This window comes from Kogia breviceps, chromosome 13, assembly GCF_026419965.1.
Source record: "Kogia breviceps isolate mKogBre1 chromosome 13, mKogBre1 haplotype 1, whole genome shotgun sequence".
In the NCBI taxonomy this organism is placed as follows: Eukaryota; Metazoa; Chordata; class Mammalia; order Artiodactyla; family Physeteridae; genus Kogia; species Kogia breviceps.
The window spans coordinates 57,195,552-57,215,033 of record NC_081322.1 but is presented as its reverse complement, the minus strand read 5'-3'; the positions used below and the strand labels follow the sequence as shown (position 1 = coordinate 57,215,033).

Sequence of the window (19,482 nt, the reverse complement as noted above, 5' to 3'; positions counted from 1 at the left end):
GAACTAAAATGCTGAAGCGAAGCGTGATTTCTTACAGCATCAATATCCCATTACATTTCCAGTGTTTAAGATCATTCCCTGATGTTCATGTCTTCGTGATTAATCATTGTGGAGACAGGTTCTGGAAAGTTAGTCATGAACCTTGCCCAGAGTAGGAACAGAGACACCTGACTGTTATTCCTCTGATTTTCCATCTTCCTCACTGGATGAAATAAATGTTCCTGTGGTCCATGATAATGATCACTCTACATTGAGACTATACAGCCAAATCTTTAGTAACAAAAAGAGATCCAACTTGGTTCATCTTCCATCATGCCCTCTATAGGCATGTTACTTTGGATACTGTATCACCAGAATATTAATCAGGGAGCAAATTTCAAGATCCTAATTCATTACCTGATACATAACAAAAATAAATGATTATAGTGAAATAACAAAATGGGAAAGATTTTTCCTTAATATTTTATAAAATAATGTATCACTATGAATCTTTATTTTTAATTTATTTTAGCTTATGAGGACTATCAGGGGAGCCACGGGCTTAGAATTTTATTCTTAGATTTAAAAGCATTTCTGTTCTGTCTTTAAAATAGCTTATTTGGTACCTTTTTCCCTTGGAATTTCCCCCACCCCACCTTCCAGGATGAGTTCACACATGGGTATTTAAATGGGAAAGAACCTTAAAGAGCCACCAATTCACCTTGTCAGCCAATAAGAATCATCTCATCCATAACAAAGATTTCCCCTAATTTACATGCCTTTATTGTCAAACTCAAGGAAATTTAACTAATAGTAGGAACTTCACAGGAGATAAATGGGGATTCTGGTAATGCAGGAATGGCCATGAACTTGTAAGACAAATATGCATACAAATATGCATGTGTTTATAAGCTGTACAAAATTATATTGTTAATAATGGGCATAACGGTACTTTACCAGCTCAGGTCCAGATCTGAACTTAACCATTCCCAGGAATAGAATAAGAATATATTTGATGAGGAAACTGACAACTGTATTTGATGAGAGTATGTATAATTGGTTTGTTTTTTAAAAATTGTGCCCTATTGTGAGTCTTGTTAGACTAGGACAACAGGTTATAGAAACTTTTTAGTGTTTAGATCTCATGGAGTAAGAAAATGAAGAGATTGTGAAATAAGTATCCAGTGAACAAATAATTCTCTTTGAAACGACCGTTAATTAAACAAATAAGAAATCAGATTGCCAGAAGATTCACAGAGAACTTCTCTGGAACGTCAGTCCTTGGAACCATCTGCCATGTGGTGTCTGGTGTTACAGAATGGCCACAGGAGTTGTTTCTACTCTTGGCTCCACTGCAAAGTGACTTCAGTCAAGTAACTCACTTCTCTGGCCTCTCTTTTTCCTCTTCAGTTACGTAAGGGAATTATGCTGCATGCATTATTCCCTGCAATCTTCCTAGCTCTTAAAACATGCTGTAGGACTTCACTGGTGGCACAGTGGTTAAGAATCTGCCTGGTAGTGCAGGGGATCCGGGTTCGATCCCTGGTTTGGGAAGATCCCACATGCCTCAGAGCAGCTAAACCCGTGCGCCACAACTACTGAGCCGTCACGCTACAACTACTGAAGCCCACACGCCTAGAGCTCATGCTCCGCAAGGAGAGAAGCCACTGCAATGAGAAGCCCGCGCACTGCAACGAAGAGTAGCCCCCGCTCGCCGTAACTAGAGAAAGCCCACACGCAGCAACGAAGACCCAACGCAGCCAAAAACAAATAATTTATTAAAAAATAAAATAAAAAAAAAACATGTTGTACACCTAATCCACATGGCTCTTTCTCCAGTATTTTCTATTTCAGTAAATGGGACCATTCATTGGCTAAAGCCAGAGAGCCGGGTGCCCTCCCCACCCTCATCTCCAATCACCCTTTCCTATGAACGGAGCTCACATCTTTCCATTTCCAACCACCACTTCTGCTCCCATTGAGCAATTACAGTGAACATTTAAGAACAGTAGTTGTGATCTTATCAGGCTCCTGCTTTAACAACAGTTTAAAGGCTTCTCATTATACTTCCCAACTAACCACTTCTGTCAATTAGCCCAGTTTACTCTCTTGTCTAAGGGGGCATCAGTAGTTCTGTCTCAGTAGCAGAAAGAGAATTTCCCTCACTTAAACCTCCTCTGGGCTTCTCTGTTAATGGGCTTAATGAAAAGCAGAGTGTAATGCGGAAAGCTGTGCTTTAGGCCATAAGACCTGGGTATACAATTAATTCGACCCTTTCTGACTATGTCATTTTGATCCATTTCCTAATTAGTTTAAGCCTCAGTTTCTTCATTTCTAAGATAGTTAGCTATATATCACGAGATTGGTGTGAAGGCTACATGGGATAACATATATAAAAACACCTGATAGTCATCTCTCCTTACGCAAAATCCTTCACAAGTTAGTAATAACATACAGAAAAGAACTGGATCATATTATTTTCAAGGCTCTGAATTCTGGCAACTGACATTTAAAGCTTTCAATTGATGTTAGGAAAGATCACATAAGAAATCCAAATAGGGCTTCCCTGATGGCGCAATGGTTGAGGGTCCACCTGCCGATGCAGGGGACGCGGGTTCGTGCCCCGGTCCGGGAAGATCCCACATGCCGTGGAGCGGCTGGGCCCGTGAGCCATGGCCGCTGAGCCTGCGCGTCCGGAGCCTGTGTTCCGCGGCGGGAGAGGCCGCAGCAGTGAGAGGCCCGCGTACCAAAAAAAAAAAAAAAATCCAAATAACTTGTTGACATGCATTTGCCAAACTTGTGCTTTAAGTAGATCGGATTGTATGTTCCATGTAGTGGTCAAGGGTTACCATAAAAGGTTTGAAAAATGCCTCTGAGAGATGGACAAAAATGCACTAATGTTTAAACATACAATATTTTAATGTTTGTTTGATAAAAGTAATTCCAGTTAATGAACTAGTGTGAAAGTTCAACTATAGAAATTATTCAGCGCCAAAAAAGGAAATTCGCTCAGCTAAACCATGCTGCTCCATTACAAGCTTTACCTAACAATGCCAACCACGTTTATAGTTTGCATAGCAAACTTCCTATGATTGTCACAAACGTCATGCTAAGCCATGACTCCTATTCATTGGTCATAAATTTTCAAGCAAGAAAATACTGGGAGGCCCAATAAATTCCAGTGTTTTCAGTTGATCTTTCCTCTACCTTCCTGTGTCTTCCCCACATGATGTCTAGTATCCTTGTTTTCCAGAGAAAAATCTGGGTGTTCATTAGGCTTATTTGTAAACAATCTGATTTCCAGTTCTATTTAAACAAGACTTAAAAAGAAAAGTTATACAGCTTAGAAAGAGTGCCTAACAGTTCTCACTTATCTTAGGCCAAATACTGTTTAATTCTGGTTTCATGGTTTTGTTTTGTTTTTTTTCCTTAACCACTGTGACATGCTACAAATCACATGTGTTTTGTTCACTTTTGTAATCTCAGCACATACTAAATGTTCAATAAATAGCTGTTGAATGAATGAATGAAGTTATGTTATTTTAGGCTAGTTTAATTTCAATTTTCCCTGTACTTTTCCCCCCAACAGAACTTCTTTTTCATTTGTTAGCTTTTTAAAAATATGATCTAAAAAACTCCATGAAAGTACAAAGAGAATCTCATGCTTTTGAATTCAAGCTCTAACTCCACATTCTTGAAGTTTTGACAGATAGTTGTCTAAGGACAGAGCATGCTACAAGAAGGAAAGGGAAAGCTCTTTGATCTTACTGTTGCAGGGACTTCAAGATCAGTCTCTTGCTTTCAAATAAATGAAAGATTAAGAGTCAGATTTTATAGTGGATGCAACTGAATCACAGACTAAATGATTTGTCTAAATTATACAGCAGAGTGCTAATTAGAAATCAACCCACATACCCTCTAATGTGGCATTTCTCTAGCTATAGTCCAAACTCAAAAAGATCAAGATTCTAAAAAGGCAATGAGAAAGATGTTATTCTCCCACAATGAAGTTTATGAAGTTTCCATGTCATCTCCCTTAAATCTCTTTTTATTTTCTTTGCAAAATCACCAACAAATATAGGATTCAAGTGGGATCCAACTGGAGACTCAGCAGTGAATGATTGTCAATGTAAGTTAGAAGCAAAACAAGGAGGGATAAAATCCCATTGTAGATATTTTAACAACATTATTTATATAGCATCTTTTCTCTAAAATGCTTTTCAGCAGAAGAAAGATTTTATGTAAAGTAAAAAGAAAAATCCTACTCCTGTAAAGAAGAAAAAATTACATATACTAATGAGAAATCTTAGATTGTGACTTATCAATAAAGAAACTGAATTAAAATTCTTGGCTTTTTACATTTTAGCGTAGGCCTTAAATCATCAAGCGAAGGAGGAAACAATAAGTAGTGTAAAGGATGTATACCTTTTCTAGTCAAGTATCACAGTAATCATCAATACTCTAGAATTAATTTGAAATTCAGTCAATGAAGCCTCCGATGTTTTAAATGACTTAGCTGTGTAATCCCCTAGTATATAAAACACTTGAAAATGCCATGCAAACAGGAAAGTGCAGAAGTGGAACACTGGTACATTTCCACCCCTTGAGGCTAGGTTACCACCCTGTTTTAACAAGTGATATTTGATACAAGTATTAGAGCTTAGCTATTATCCCTTTTAATAGTTCTTGAATAACAACACAGAAACCAGAACTTACATCAGATAGGATCTCAGATGTATTACTTCATTTTGTTGGGAATATGGAGAAATAGCTAAGAACTACACTGAACTGGCAGGGTGACAGAAAAATCTGTAACTGCCCCTCACTTTTTATTAAACCATTAAAACACTAGTAGCCAATTTTTACTATTTTCAATTTAACTCATTTCCCCTACATTCTGTGCACATTAAAACATGTCATCTCTCTGGTGATAACTTATAATATTTTTCAGTTCAGGTTACATAGAGTTCAATCTACTTCCTATCTGGATTCTTTTTTCCCTTAGTCTTTTCTCCAATGTACAATATTGGAATCTGTGCATCAGATAGCATAAGGCCTGTTGCTGCAAACATTAATAAGATATATCTTTTGGGAGCAGTTACTTACACTTTGTTTCATCTCTAATGGAAAGGATTTCTCTAAATATTTACACCAGAACAGTTGTCAGAATGAATCCTGCAAAACTGCTGGCACACTCCCAGGAGCAGAGGCTGGTGTGGGGGGAAGGGGAGATTCCTGGTTCCTGGTCGTATAATTTTAAGCAGCCCTAGATTTTCAGGAAGCTGCTTGCTAGAATATGAAGGGTTTGTATTAACAAAAAGGTACTTCAGTGTGTAGACAAATTCAAGTAAAGTATCTGAACAGCCACTTTCGTTTATTGCTCTTATAAAAATGGCTCTCCATTTGCTTCAGGTTTAAAGTAAAGGGATGGATTTGGTTTCAGAGACCCAGCAAATAAATTGTATATGAGGAAAGAAACTTGTATAGGAAGTGTCAAGGAACAGCAAAATCATTCTGTGCAGTGGCCCTCAATGTGCTTAATATATAGAAATGACTTGTTCCTTCCATGAATTGCTGAGCGCAAGAGTTAGCATGCAGGAGTTAGACAGGAGAGAAGTGAAATCTGCCAAGATAAATGCCAAGATAAATGCAGCAGTGTTTCATAAATTAACTCGGCTGTCTGTGTGTTTGTTTTTTCTTTGGAAGAGCCTAAAATTAAGGCTGTTCGACTCATCTTAGTAGTGGTTTAGAATTTGAGGAGTGGATGAGAAAGTAAGTTTGTGCTAGGAAGGGTAGAGAAAATATCCTGCATTGGAAAATCTTGGCAATTTTCATTTGAAATGTGTTCTTATCTGATGAACGCTGGTACTTCTGCCCCAAAGTCTGTGAATTAAGTAGTTTGGTTTAAAAATTATTACACAAAGATTTCTGGGTTTGTAAGCTCTCCATTTATAATATGGGCAAGATATTAAGTTCAGAGGCAAACAGTTCGTGATGAATTCCTAGAATGTTAAGGAGGTGTCCACATGGGTATTGAAAATGGTAGAAGTAGCTTGAAATGGTCTGGACCTACTCTTGCTGGAAATCTCCCTTATTCTATTAGAAATTTAACGTTAAGGTATGGGCACATAATGCTCACAAGTCTGAAAACACACATGAATCAGGGCTGGGCCCTGGAGGCTCAGTGCTGGGTAGAATGGCACATGCTATTGATTGTACTAGGGCCAAGGATGCATCGACATGATCTTGCAAGTCTAACTGGCTTCCAAGGGAATCCCACTGATCTATGTTAAAAGCCTGGATTTACATCAAGCTCTGGACAGAATTGGAATGTTGGATGGATGTCTTAGAAATATGCTATAGGAGAGACTTCCCCTTTTAAATTTTACTAGTCTTTGTGGAGAGGGCTAAGAGTTAACATCTTGAGGGTGGCATGAAATGAGTCTGTGAATTGAGGCTGCTAAGGATACCGCCTTCGGGCTTTATTTCTTGTTACCAAACAGTAATGAGGGTCCTGTTAAACTTAGATCAACAAATTGCTCATAAATTGGAAAACAAGACTGAATTCTGTATGAAACAAATCTTCAGCAGCTCAGTATGTGCTCATTTAGTTTGTGGCCAAGCAGCACTTGTCTACATCTTCTGTATTGCACGGCAGAAACTACATGCCATCAGAAGGTAGTGAGTGATACAAGTAAGTGCAAGGTCACCGTTTTGCTGCTAAATTTCCAAAAGTTAAGATTCTTCAATTCTTAAATCAGCTCATAGTCAAATTTAAGACCAAATGAAATCAAATATATGATTCCACTAAACTGGTAATATCATATTGATAGCAGATCATTATAACTCTTTGATGTACACAGGGCACGAGGTCAGGGTTTATTTGCCCAGTGTTACCTGGAGATTGCCAGTTGCCACAGAAGGCTGGCCAGACTGCGTGCCTTTCTGTGGATTTAAAATAAGCAATATCACCCATCCACATGTTTAAACAAAGAGAGTCTAAGGTCACAGGAGTCTAAGGTCTGAGGTCATAGGAGTACTAAAATATACTGACGTCATTCTGAATCATAAGAGAATGTGAAACGTACCACATTAAGGACAGTGGGAACTCTGTGACTTTGTTCAGTTAAAGATCCAGCACATGAGGTGACAGAGTAACCTTGCTGGGTATTTGAGGCAGTGTCAATAGTTTCAAAGGTGAACTTTCACTGAGGTTATTAAGCATAGGTATATTTGTGCTACTTGAATATTTTCCTATAGAAAGGCTTAACAATCTTCTGATTTCTAGCATATTGAAAGCTTAAAATCAAAGCACCGCTTAGTTCTTAGTAATTTTGATTTAGCTGCTTACAGCACCATATTTCAGAATGGTATTGTTTTCAGTAAAAGAAATCCTAAGCTTGCTCTTGGCCTTTTCCTAGATCTAGAGGTTTTAGAGCTCCTGTCCTGTGCAACATACTACTATTTTCTTATTTCCAAATGTTACGTCAGGAATATTATATATAAATTGACCTTAGGATGTTTACAAAGATCCTTTCCCCCTTCCCTTCCCATCCTAATCAGACACCTCTTGTACAAAGACTCAGGCTACATTCCTTGGGTTCTTTTTATCTACTCAGGAAGGGAGGAGGAGAACTTGCAGTGATGACAGCAGGAGTTCTGTATGTGTGCGTTTGCCCTCCTGCAGGCAGACAAGGTGGTTTATAAGATGACGGTGATTTGCACTGCGCACGTATACTGGCGGCACATTTCCATCTCTTGCATGCTTAGGATGAATAACCTATTGAGGAAAAAAAAAATTGGTGGAAAAGCATTGTTTTCTGGTGGGCTTCCTGCTCTCTGTAACTCATGATTGCTCCCAATCCCTAGGGACAAGTAACTAGGTCTGACCACGGAGCAATGGCTCAAGCGTGCTGTGATGACCCTCCTCCCCAAAAGCCTGGCTTTGCTCAGTCTAATTACTTTTGGCAATTGTGGTTATTGGGATTTGGCCTAGTGACTCACTGGAACCCAAATTCTCACAAGGAGCCCCCTTAACAAACAGAATTAAGTCTGACAGGAAGCCCAGACTTCCACCTCACTTTTACATGGAGCTTTCCCTGGTTTATGGCAAGGTTTGAACATCGTTCATGGACTAGAAAAGAATAATAAACAAGATTTAATGAAGATAACCACTTAAAGAAGAGCACATTAGGAGAGAAGTAAGAACAGTAAGTTCAAGAATAAACAACCTACTGCAAAACTTAACCCATTAAGATAGAGTTACAACTATGCTATTTATAGTAGTTTTACTGATCACCAGTAGTCAATATAAAGTTAGTCAGTAATTGTAGAAACCATAAAAGAAAAGGATGTTTATTTCTTATTAGAGGCCATTTTCTAACCGTTTCATTTTTCCTGAAAACAAAGAGGACTCTAGGGCACAGTCATCGGGTAAGACATGAAAACAGTTGTTTATGATTATGTAGCTTTGAAAAAACATTGGGGGTATGGCTGATACCTCATCTTCTATTCACTGTCTCCCTAACCCCTGGTATAGCTCAGCAGCAAGCACCCTCACTCCTGATCACACCTCTCCCAGCAGCAGGGTTCTTATCTGTGAAAACAGCAGCAGTATCTGGTAAACTCACCATCATGTTCTACTGTGTGCACTCTGTTATGTCTTCTTAGACCCTCTGGATGAGACAATTCTCAATCAGATGGTCTTGTCTGCACCAGTCAGTGCCACAAGTTAAACAGTACTCAACTGATAAACAATCTGGGGCAATCAGACTGCTTTATATTTTAAACTACTATCTGTTCCAACGACACATATCTCATCTCTTATCATACTCCACACAAGCCTATTTTTTCTGTCGAACTCTCATGAAACTGGCATTGTTTTCACCAGTTGCTTAGCTGTAAGAGTTATCCTTGAATTAAGAGTCCAGTGGTACTTCTCAGTCTTGGCTGTACCTTAGAATCACCAGGACTACTTTTGAAAATGCAGATGTCCAGGCCCCATCCCCAGAGATTGCTTCATTTGGTCTAAGATAGAGTCTGGCTTTTTTGTTGTTGTTGTTAAAATCCCGAGGTGATTCTAATTGGAAATCAGGGTTGAAAAATCATTGCACCAAGGCCCATAAAGCAAGAATTCAGAGTGGAGGTTACTGTTAATGCTCATAGTAGAAGTAATATAAATAAGAGATTTTATGAAGCACCATAAAGATAACTTTTCTGGACAGCAAAAACTAGCCAGTGAAATATCTATTGTGGTTATAAATTACAGAGAAGGATTTTGATATTTAACTGCAAAATTATAGACTTTGTCCACATTCTCATGCCTTAGTTAGTCTTCTCTTGGAATTATGCACCATAGATGGGAAGAATAATCTTAGATTATTTCATTTAAACTGTGCTACTCTATTGCTTCTAATGAAAAAAAAATCAGCAACTTTCTATGTTTAAAATCCATCAACAGGGCAGGTTTAAGGAAAGAGAAGAAAAAGGACAGAGAAAAGAAAGAGATGTGGGAAGGAGTGTTAGAATACCAGAAGCAACCTCTAGAGTAAATGTTTGAAGAAGACTTGTGGTTTGTTAAATGAGGAGGAAGAGATAATGAACAAAGAGAGTAAAGGAAATAAAAAGTGGGGTAGCGTTTGAGAAAACACCCCCTTGATTGCTTCAGGTACCAATCCCAATAGTTGAAGTGACATGAAAAAAATCAAGGAAAGACATGGGCTTTGGAGTCAGTCCTCGGCTGGGATCCCAGGTCCACCATATCTTTGTTGAATGACCTCAGGCGACTGATATGGGACTACTGGGACCTGCAGGGTAAGTGTGAGGACTAATTGAGATAATATTTGCAAAGACATTAAGGACAGAGTCTGGCACTCACAGGTGATTAAAACGCGGCAGCTATTTAAACAACAATCATCACAATACTCACTTTAACATATAAATATAAATGCATATTAAGATAGAATGTATGTGAATACAACAGTGGTTCTGAGAACTATGGTACCTCTTTCTTTTCATCTAAATGTGGCTGATACTGTCTCTTCTTATATGACAGCTTTTGTCAAGATGACTGTGTGTTCACATGTGTGAGGTCCCATTGTATGAGGGTACCTAACAATGAGAAACTAGCGGCACTTTTTCTTACCAGCTTATCAAGCATATGTTAAGAAAATAGTGTTCTAAAATAAGCATTTCACAAATTCTGTTATTTTATATTGTGTGGTGGTGGTTTGTATTATGTGGTTATAAAATGGGGGCTGCTTTACCACTTACTCTCAGGAATGTGCTTTGTATTGGGGTATAATTATAAATATGCTTACCAGCTAGTTTTCTAAGGACACTTTTTGGGAGTGAATATAGTGCATTGAATTACTGTGTATTCATTTTAGAAAGATGTTTTAAGGTAACTAAGTGTAATCCCATGCCCCAGCCAAGTGCTCAGAAGAGAAGTAAGAGAACAGACCACTAGAAAATATAACCTGCTTCGTGATCCAGAAGACCCAACTTGTCTAGAAGAAGCAAGAGAGGGCATGGAACCTGGTTGTTACTGAGGCTAGACAATTACTCAGTGGGGATGTTGCAGAAGTAGTTCACATATTATATAGATGGACTAAATTCCTTCAAGTTTCATTCCATCCTGAGAATTTCTTATTTTAAGAGAGCACACTTTGTTGAGAAATCTGCTTGAAAGTAGAATGCTAGGAGTAGATGCTAGCTCCAAGTGGAACAATATAAAAAATCATTTTTACACCTTAAGGAAACTAATCTTTCCTTACTATAAAGTTTTTCAGGTCTCCTAAGATCCTGTGGCAAAGGAATATCGTTCCACAGGTGATGAGACTTCCAAGTACGATCTTCAAGGGGAAGACTTGGCAACGTAAAATTACCGCTCCTGATACCAGTGACCACTTTCTTACGTAGCACAAAAAGGGCTATAAAAATCTCATTTTTATAGAAATGAGAAACTGTGGTTTCTCAACCACAGTTGAAAATGATATATTAGACTCTATAGACAAAGTACCTTAATGTAATTAATCTTATTTTGATACTACCAGTAAGAGTGAGTCTCAGTGTCAGCACAGCAAACATTTTAATAACAATAAACAAGTCACTGCCAGATTTTTATCTCATGTATTCAACGATCCCTTTTATGGGAGTAACTCAAAAATGCTATCTTCAGCTCCTGAAACTCTCTGCAACTTTGATTCAGAGTTACTAAATGCCCTGCTGGCCCTCAAAGACAGCGCAAAAGGAAAATAAGTTTCCTAACAAATCTGCTTGTCTTACTTTTCTGTTCCTTTTGATTATCTCTAATCAAAAATATAGAGATAATTGTTTTTCACCCAGACATGAGTGCTTATAAGCCAAAGTTTAGTGCCATGGCTCTCTCCCTCTTCTCCCTTCATATGCACTCTCGTGCTCAATCAGTCACTGTCATAGCACAGGGTCTTATAAGCTTAAACCTGGTCCTTTGTAAGTGCCGCTTCCATCCCATCACAGGGCCACTTCTAAAATCCTGTCATGGTAGGGGAGTTCTGATGCATCTCTCTAGCTGGGATTCCAAACCAGCTCCCTGTGACTCTAAGCCCAAGGACAAAACGGACTTGCCAAAAATGGAGTATATGGATTGACGCTATGGCTATGGTTTTCAGGCACTAGATATTGCGATGGGTGAGGAATATCATAATTAATTCAGTCTCTATGTTGATAAGTTACTTATTAATCTTTATATGATGGATTTACTTATAATAAGTGAATACGTATATGTGTTTGTATTCTTTTTTTTTAAGATGACCTCTTTCCTCCTCTCTTTATTTATTTATTTATTTATTTAATGGCTGCATCGTGTCTTATTTGCTGCACATGGGATCTTTCATTGCCGCATGTGGGCTCTTCATTGTGGCACGCGGGCTTCTCTAGTTGTGGACTGAGGGCTTAGTTGCCCCACAGCATGTGGGATCTTAGTTCCCCGACCAGGGATTGAACTGGCATCCCCTGCATTAGAAGGTGGGTTCTTAACCACTGGACCACCGGGGAAGTCCCTGTTTGTATTCTTAATCTTCATCCACTAAATTTGGTTGAATAAAACAACTAAGTTTAGAAGAACTAACTCGCTACTCCTCGTTCATGTTCTTATACCAAAAGATTGAAAGTTGAAGAGCCTATAAGAATTGCTTAGATCTAAATTTTTAACCAACCACCTCACTTCACAGATGAGGAACTGCAGCTTAGTATGGTAAAGGGACTTGTCTGGGTTATTCAGGTATTACTAGCAGTGCTAGACATAGAACCCAGGTCTTCTACTTCTTAGCCTACTTTTCTCAACATACACTGGGAATTCTCCTTCAATGACTTCTTAGGTCTCAGTCTGTACCATGAATTTATGATGTTTGCTGCTATCCATCAAATTCTTAAAGGTCAGATGGAAACCTAATAAGGTAGCATTTTGAAGACTGGGTTAGATACTTGCATAAGGCATAAAGCATAAAAGCAGTTAAAGGCCATTAAATATGTATTTAATTGGGCAATCATCTCCTTTAGTACCATTGAATTTTCCCTAAAAACTTCCAGAACAGTTTTAATGACAGCAGATGGTAACTAAACCTAGTTACCTAGGTTACCCAGTTACCTAGTTACCTCGTCAAGAATATAAATAAGGCAGAAATATTATCAGAGAAGAGGCACCTGCAGCCATGTCTTTTTAAAATGAGTTTTTGAAATTATTCAAACTTTTTATATGTAAAAAGAACTCAGGTATTTTGCCTAAAAGTTGCATGTTGTTGAAACATCTTTGGAGCAGAAAATGGGATTACTTAGCACTCAATGGCATCCTCAGCACCCTGACAATCCTTGAGAATGGAACATTCCACTCTTTTCAGCATTGCTGGGTAAGTACTTTAGTCGGAATGCTAGTAATAGTCCTGAATGGAAAGATCTGATGGACAGAATTAAACAAATAGTAAAAATGGGCAGCGTCTTTTACAGATGTGTATTTTATACTTTATATGTTTTGTTAAGGTATAACTGCAAAGCATTTCAAACTTACTAGGTCGGCCAACAAATGGTAAATTTTAAGATAATCGAATCACTTTAAACCTTAAGAAAAAAAATTCACAATCAAGAAAGCAACCTACGTTTTTCCTCAAAATCAAAAGCAAGGCAAAAAATATCTATATAACTTATGATGCGACACTTTTTCAAATGATCATTCTCAAAAGAATGCCAGTGTATGATGCACGGTTCAGAGAAGAAATAGTCTTAACCAAGTAAAACATATAATTTCAACACACTGTCTTACATGATCCTTACCATGGTCTCAAAACTGAATGATGTTTTCCTAATGGTAACCAAAGTTGATTCTTACATTTCATGAAACATAATACCCACTCTGATGGCATTTCAAGAATTCACTGCTTGGAAAAGGATGTTTTGGGGGCTGGGGAGAGTGAATAGTGAGGAAGTGGGAAGAGAGGTTAGGACAACGTCCAAAATGAAACATTTGGATAGAGATAAAGGGGGGAAAGATGATTTAGAAAATTGCTGTATGTGGAATAGTTTTATTTTTTGATAGTTCATTCTTATAATTGCAGAGGGATCATGTGGTCTTAACTCTACAAACGTTTCTGACAACACACAGTATTCTATCAATAATATATAGAAATCAAAAGAACTATTGCATTTCTTTAAAAAGATTAACCATTTAACTAGAAAATATTTGAGATACTCAGTAGCAATCTGGAGATCTCTGTCCAGATTAAAATAGACTAAAATGATCAGTTGACTAATAAACTTGTTTTGTAGTAGTGTGGCCAGAGTTTCCCCATAATAACTTGAAAATCAAATTTAACTACATGCTGTAATTTCCCATTCATCACTTTCTGGGGACCTAATTTGTAGAATATTAAATTCCAGGAAATATTTAATGGAGAAGTGATTCAACAAAACTTATCTACTTGCACGTTAAAATATCGTTCATATTTCATGCTTAAAAATATTGAAGTAATGCCATTAAATCAATTTTATGCTTATTATATTCTCAATTACTTTACACAGAATAACTTGGGACTAAAAAGACAATATTCAAAAGTTATCATTCTTAATGTTCTTAATAAAATCCTTTTATTGAAGTAATAAAGAATTAAAATAGTATAACAAAGAGATATTTTAAGAAACAATTTTGATAGTGTAATGATGATTAAATTAGAATTCACAAAAATAAGTGTCTTTTGTTTATATTTAGATGTTGCTGTCAATGCCTAAGAGTTTGAATTTGGGGCTTGGATTCATACAGATGCCACATGATATGTTGCAGAATATACTTTCTCTTGCAAATTTTACTCATATCTTCATCTATTAAACAGTGTTACACTCAAAAACAAGGTAGACTGGTGACAAAAGTAGACGGGTGAAAAAATGCGTTGTAGCCAATATCCAAACTATACACTTCCATTCAAAATTAATATGAAAAAATGCATAATAGAATGAAAGATTTTTCTGTCTTGTAGTTAACCTATTATTTTCCAGGTTAGCTGTGTAATCATCAAGAGTGTATCAGGGGCTTGGCTTCCCCGGTGGCGCAGTGGTTGAGAATCCGCCTGCCAATGCAGGGCTCACAGGTTCCATCCCTGCTCCAGGAAGATCCCACAAGCCGCGGAGCAACTAAGCCCGTGCACCACAACTACTGAGCCTGTACTCTAGAGCCCTCAAGGCACAACTGCTGAGCCCGCGCGCCTAGAGCCCGAGCTCCACAACAAGAGAAGCCACCGCAATGAGAAGCCCACGCACCACAACGAAGAGTAGCCCCCGCTAGCCGCAACTAGAGAAAGCCCGCGCACAGCAGCAAAGACCCAATGCAGCCAAAAATAAATAAAATAAATTTTAAAAACAAGAGTGTATCAGAATCTCAAAGAATGGCTTAACATCCAAAACAGTATCATGAGCAATGGCCACTGTATTCCAATAAATCGGTTTTCATTTTTATCACCATTAAAATGATTTCTCTTATGTTCTTACTCCTTTATTTCAAACATCTTTATGAAAGATTTTAAAAAATTTTATAGATTGTGCAATGAGTGCTTGGTAATTATTATGCCTACAATGGCTTTTCAAAAGTTGGATCTATCTGGAATCTAAGCAATTAAAAACCAATTAATAGATGGCATCAAATAAAAAGGGTACTACAATGGCATCTGATGTTTCTCACAATAGTCTTCTGGCATAATATGATCCTACAATGTCTTCTTAATAACTAGATAATATTATATTATATTTAGCAAGCTTCATTATCACTATCAGGTATTTAACTCTTTGATATTGGTCATTAATGTATAAAACATATAAATATCAGTTCAAAAATTTCCAGTCAATTAGAACAGCTTATTCTACAAACATAGGATAAATGATGGTTTTGAGACCATCAAATTTATTATTTAACACGCCTGACATCTTCTCTCTGACATGGGCCAACATATAGCATAAATAGCAGGAGATAAGTTCGATTTAGCAGCTGTATGGCTTTGTATAGGTTACTTAGCCTCTGTTTTGGGGGTTCTTTCCCTGTAAAATGAGGATATTAATACCTGCCTCTATACTTCAAGTGGCTATTTAGGGACCCAAGTGAATAACTCAAGTGAAAGTGTGGTGCAATTGTAAGGTACTGCGGTTATTATGGCACATATAACCTTTACTTTTATTAGCAGATAAGCTAGAATTCAGAAGCTGACTGTACCAAGCAGCAAAGGCTGAGCTGGAAGTTAGTTTAAAACTCCGTTCAGGATTCTTTATTTAACATCCTCTGAAAACATTTCTGGTTGAGGATTTTTGAATAAGGATTGCATTTCATTTTTATCTTGAGTAAATTCAACTTAGTCAACTCTAGGAGCTGTATATGAATCCAAGCAGGTAAAAAAGTTATTGAGTATCTATTCATCCATAACATAATAGATATTTTTTTAAAGTACAAAACTTCTGTTTAAAATGTTATTTTTTTCTATAAGAGGAAACAGTATCACTAGTTTGGAACAAAGTAGAGATAAATGGTATAGCAGTTCCTTGAGGGAAACAGGAGATTACTGATATAGATAGCTTTATCTGCTTTACCTGCAGATTAGCCATGGTTCCTTAGACTTGATAATATTTAACACTGCAAATGAACGTGTTTTTGCAAGAAACTTTTCTACCAAAGCATTCAAGAGACCACTTTAAAAACTCTGAAAAATAGTTCTTACACCCCAAATTTCTAACATTGGTTAAGATTTAAAAGTTTAGGAGAGTGAAGCTATTTAACTATAGGCCAAAAGGTTAAATACCTTAATTGTCTCTTGAAGCAAAAATAGGAAAGACCGTTTCTTTCTGGAATACCTTTGACTACTACCTTATTTTTCATTTAAACAAATTTTTCCCAGTCCCTATTTGAGAAAACGTTTTTTTTCAGAGATTTCCAAAGAAACGAGTTTGTACACCTGCAATTTGACCTTGATTTTCTGGACCTTACCCTCTACTCCTTCCCCATTCTAAAAAAACCCCCAAAACTAACAAACAAACCCCATGCTGCACCTGCCAAGAGAGTCTCCTCTGTCTCCTCGGAGAACGCAAGGGGTCGCCCCTCTCCCAGGATTGTATCAGCAAACCCCAGGAGCAAAGGCAGACTCAAGTGTGAAGGAGCAAGGAGCATCCCCTGCTAGGGGAGCTCTCTCCCGGCCCCACACCCACAGAACAATCGGAATTTCAACACAATTCCACCCACTCCCTTTCTCATCCCCACTACACAACAAGAGGGCGCCTTTGACTTGGCCTTGAGAAGATTAAGGCAGATCAAAAAGCAGCTCGCCTTTGGACTCTGTAAATCCTCTCTAATCGGAGCCTAAGGGTGCTCCATCCCCCCTCTGCTCCCAGAAGACTTGGGGCAGCACCACTGGGCAGCTTCCTGCACTGCTGTCCTCGCTGGGGGGAAGTGAGAACGAATGGATGGCCAGCTTTCTTTCCGGCGTCTTCCATCAGAAACAGGGGCCCCCAAACTGCAATCGGAGTCCACTCTGACACTCAGGACCCCGTCCCTCCCCCGCGATTGTGTGGCTCCTCGCCCTGGGGTCCTCAGTGGGGTGAAGGAGGGTGTGGGCCATGGGCGCCGGGTGGGCACTGTCTGGAAGAGGGATGAAGCAGGAGGCTGCGCTTGTGCCCAGCATCCCTCTCGCTCCCCACCGACCTTCGATCCAGTTCCCCTGGCCGGGCTCCGCGAGAAGGGGACCTGGGAACCGCCAGAAACGAGGGCAAGTCTCGAGCTCCAAGCCACTTCTTTTGGGAGGCGGCCGCAAGTCTCGAGCGAAAGGGTGAGTGGAGGAGTTTCGAAGAAAATACAACCATCCAGAGGCCAAGCATAATAAATCGGATGCCCCGATGTGCTTCGATTAGGCCCTCCTGCCCCCGGCTACGCGATCCTAGAGGCGCTGAGGCCGGGCGGGAGCCCCTGGCGCTCTGGTACAGCGTTTCTTAGAGGCAGTTTTCAGGTGACTCAAACCTTGTCTGCCCTAGGCAAGCGGCACAAAGGGAGCTTTCAGGGGTCCCTCACGTCCAGAAACAGGGCACAAACAGTGGTGGAGAAGCGATTACTAAAATCTCCATCTTACACAAGACTGTGCTGTGTCCTCTGCGCTGTACCCGAGCTTGCCCCCAGGGGCTTCGCGGGCCAGCGATCCGAGGTGGCTCTGCGCGCGGGACCAGGCGCCGCCGAGCGTCATTGGCTCCTGGGCGGCGGAGGTCCGAGTTGGTCAAGGCAATAGCATCGCTCTCTGCTCCCCGGGAAGTTTTTTCCCTCCCAGTCCCCGCCAGCGCCCCCCACGCTGGAGCCAGGGTCGCCCTCGGCTCTATCTGCGAAGGAACTCCCCACGCCTGCACATACGCCGGAGCGGAGCGGCCAGCGCGCCGGGCTACCCAGGGCCAGGGAGAGGTGTCTTTCTCGGGTCTGTCTCCTCATCTATGGAAGACGCCACCTTGAAACAGACCAACCCGGGTTGAGGGTGCCCGGGGGGGCGGCGGTGCCCGTTTCATCCCAGCCAGGGCACTGTCCTAGGAAGTCTTCACAAGCCAACCTTCCAAGTAACTGGAATCGGGATAAGGGGCAGCGAGGAGGCGAGCCTGAGTCTTTGGGGGAACCCCACCCTCAGTGTGTGTTTGTCCCAGGGGACCCACTTGAAAGGGCCTGAGACGGTAAAAGCGCTCACGCGTGACAGGCAAGATTGTAACCGGAAACCTGGCACCTCCAGCTCCCAGCGGCCGGTTCGGCAGCCCTCACATCCCCCGTACTGGGACGCCGAGCGTCTCCTTAAGCGCGCAGGCACGCGAACCCCCGAGCGCCCCGCGCGCCCTTCGGTTCCACTCGTGCGTGGCTGGGGGTATAGCGGCCGCGCAGGCGCTCGCTCGCCATTCCCGGAGGGGCGGGAGAGTTCCTCGCGATCCCAGCGCCTCGGGAGGACCCTGCGAGGTCTCCCCAAGCGAGGCGGCGACGCAAGGTGAGCGGGCGCCGCGGCCGCGCCTTCCCCGGCGGGAACTCAGTGGTCAGGGGCATCCAGCCGGCCGGGCGTCCGTGATGCCCGGGGGCTCGAGGCCCCCGTCCACGTCTCGGGAGGAAAGCACAAATCCCTCGAGCTAGTCTAACGAAGGGCCGAACTTTTCCGCGAACCTGAAATTAGGAGGGTGCGAGAGCCACCTTAGCGCCGGGCCCGCCGGACTCTGGCACCCAGAAGGATGCGGGGGAAGAGAGGGGGCGCGGAGAGGAAGGCGTGAAAGACGCCAACACAGGAGCCTAAACAGTTACCTCCTCTCGAGGCGTGGGGTGCTGGGTGGGAGGACCGCTGCCTCTGGGAGCCGACTCAGGACAGGCAAAGCGACCCGACAGGTGAACGCGGCGGGAGGGAGCAAATGCGTAAAAAAGCCTGCACTTACTTCTTCGCTGGCGCCTTCCCCGGGAGGTGTTTTGGCTGCCGATGTATTCCAAAAAGTTCAAAATGATAAAAAAACAAGAAATCAGTCGCAAGTGCATAGTAACCCAGTAATATTTCCCTTCCTTTTCTCCTTTTTCTTTTGATTGTTAATTAATATTGAATGTTTTAGAAATACACGTAGGTGTTAGGCGTATATGGAGAGCAAGAGAGAATCCAAGCAGCGGACTCCTCCACTCAGATCCGAGAGGCGAGCTGGGATGGCAAACGAAGCGGGTCGGGTGGTCAGGGAAACCAACTACTGTACTTTCAAACTGTCCGAGCCCTGAGCTGCGGGGGCTCCCGTACGGTGGCTGTCAGTGCCGCAAGTGAGGGTTCCAGAAGCAGCGAGCGGCCTCGCCAGGGCGGCCGCAGGTAGCATGGTGCGCGGCGGCGGCGGCCGCGGGCGGGATCCGGGTGGGCGGTGGCGACGGTGGCGGCCCCTTGGGCTTAGAGGTTGCTGCGGCAGCGGCGGGGGCCCCGGGAGCGGAGGGGAGCGGGCGCCGTCAGCACCGCGGCCATGGCCAAG

General features: G+C 41.2%; 1 protein-coding gene across 1 annotated transcript in view; it reads right to left on the bottom strand.

Annotated features, from left to right (window-relative positions):
• RSPO3 (R-spondin 3) overlaps positions 1–19,027 on the bottom strand; it is a 76,529-nt gene extending 57,502 nt beyond the window's left edge. Inside the window, exon 1 of the mRNA XM_059083576.2 lies at positions 18,919–19,027. Coding sequence (XP_058939559.1) covers positions 18,919–19,015 — 97 coding nt within the window. The 5' untranslated portion in view covers positions 19,016–19,027. The remainder of the gene's footprint in view (positions 1–18,918) is intronic.
• Positions 19,028–19,482: the final 455 nt, after the last annotated feature.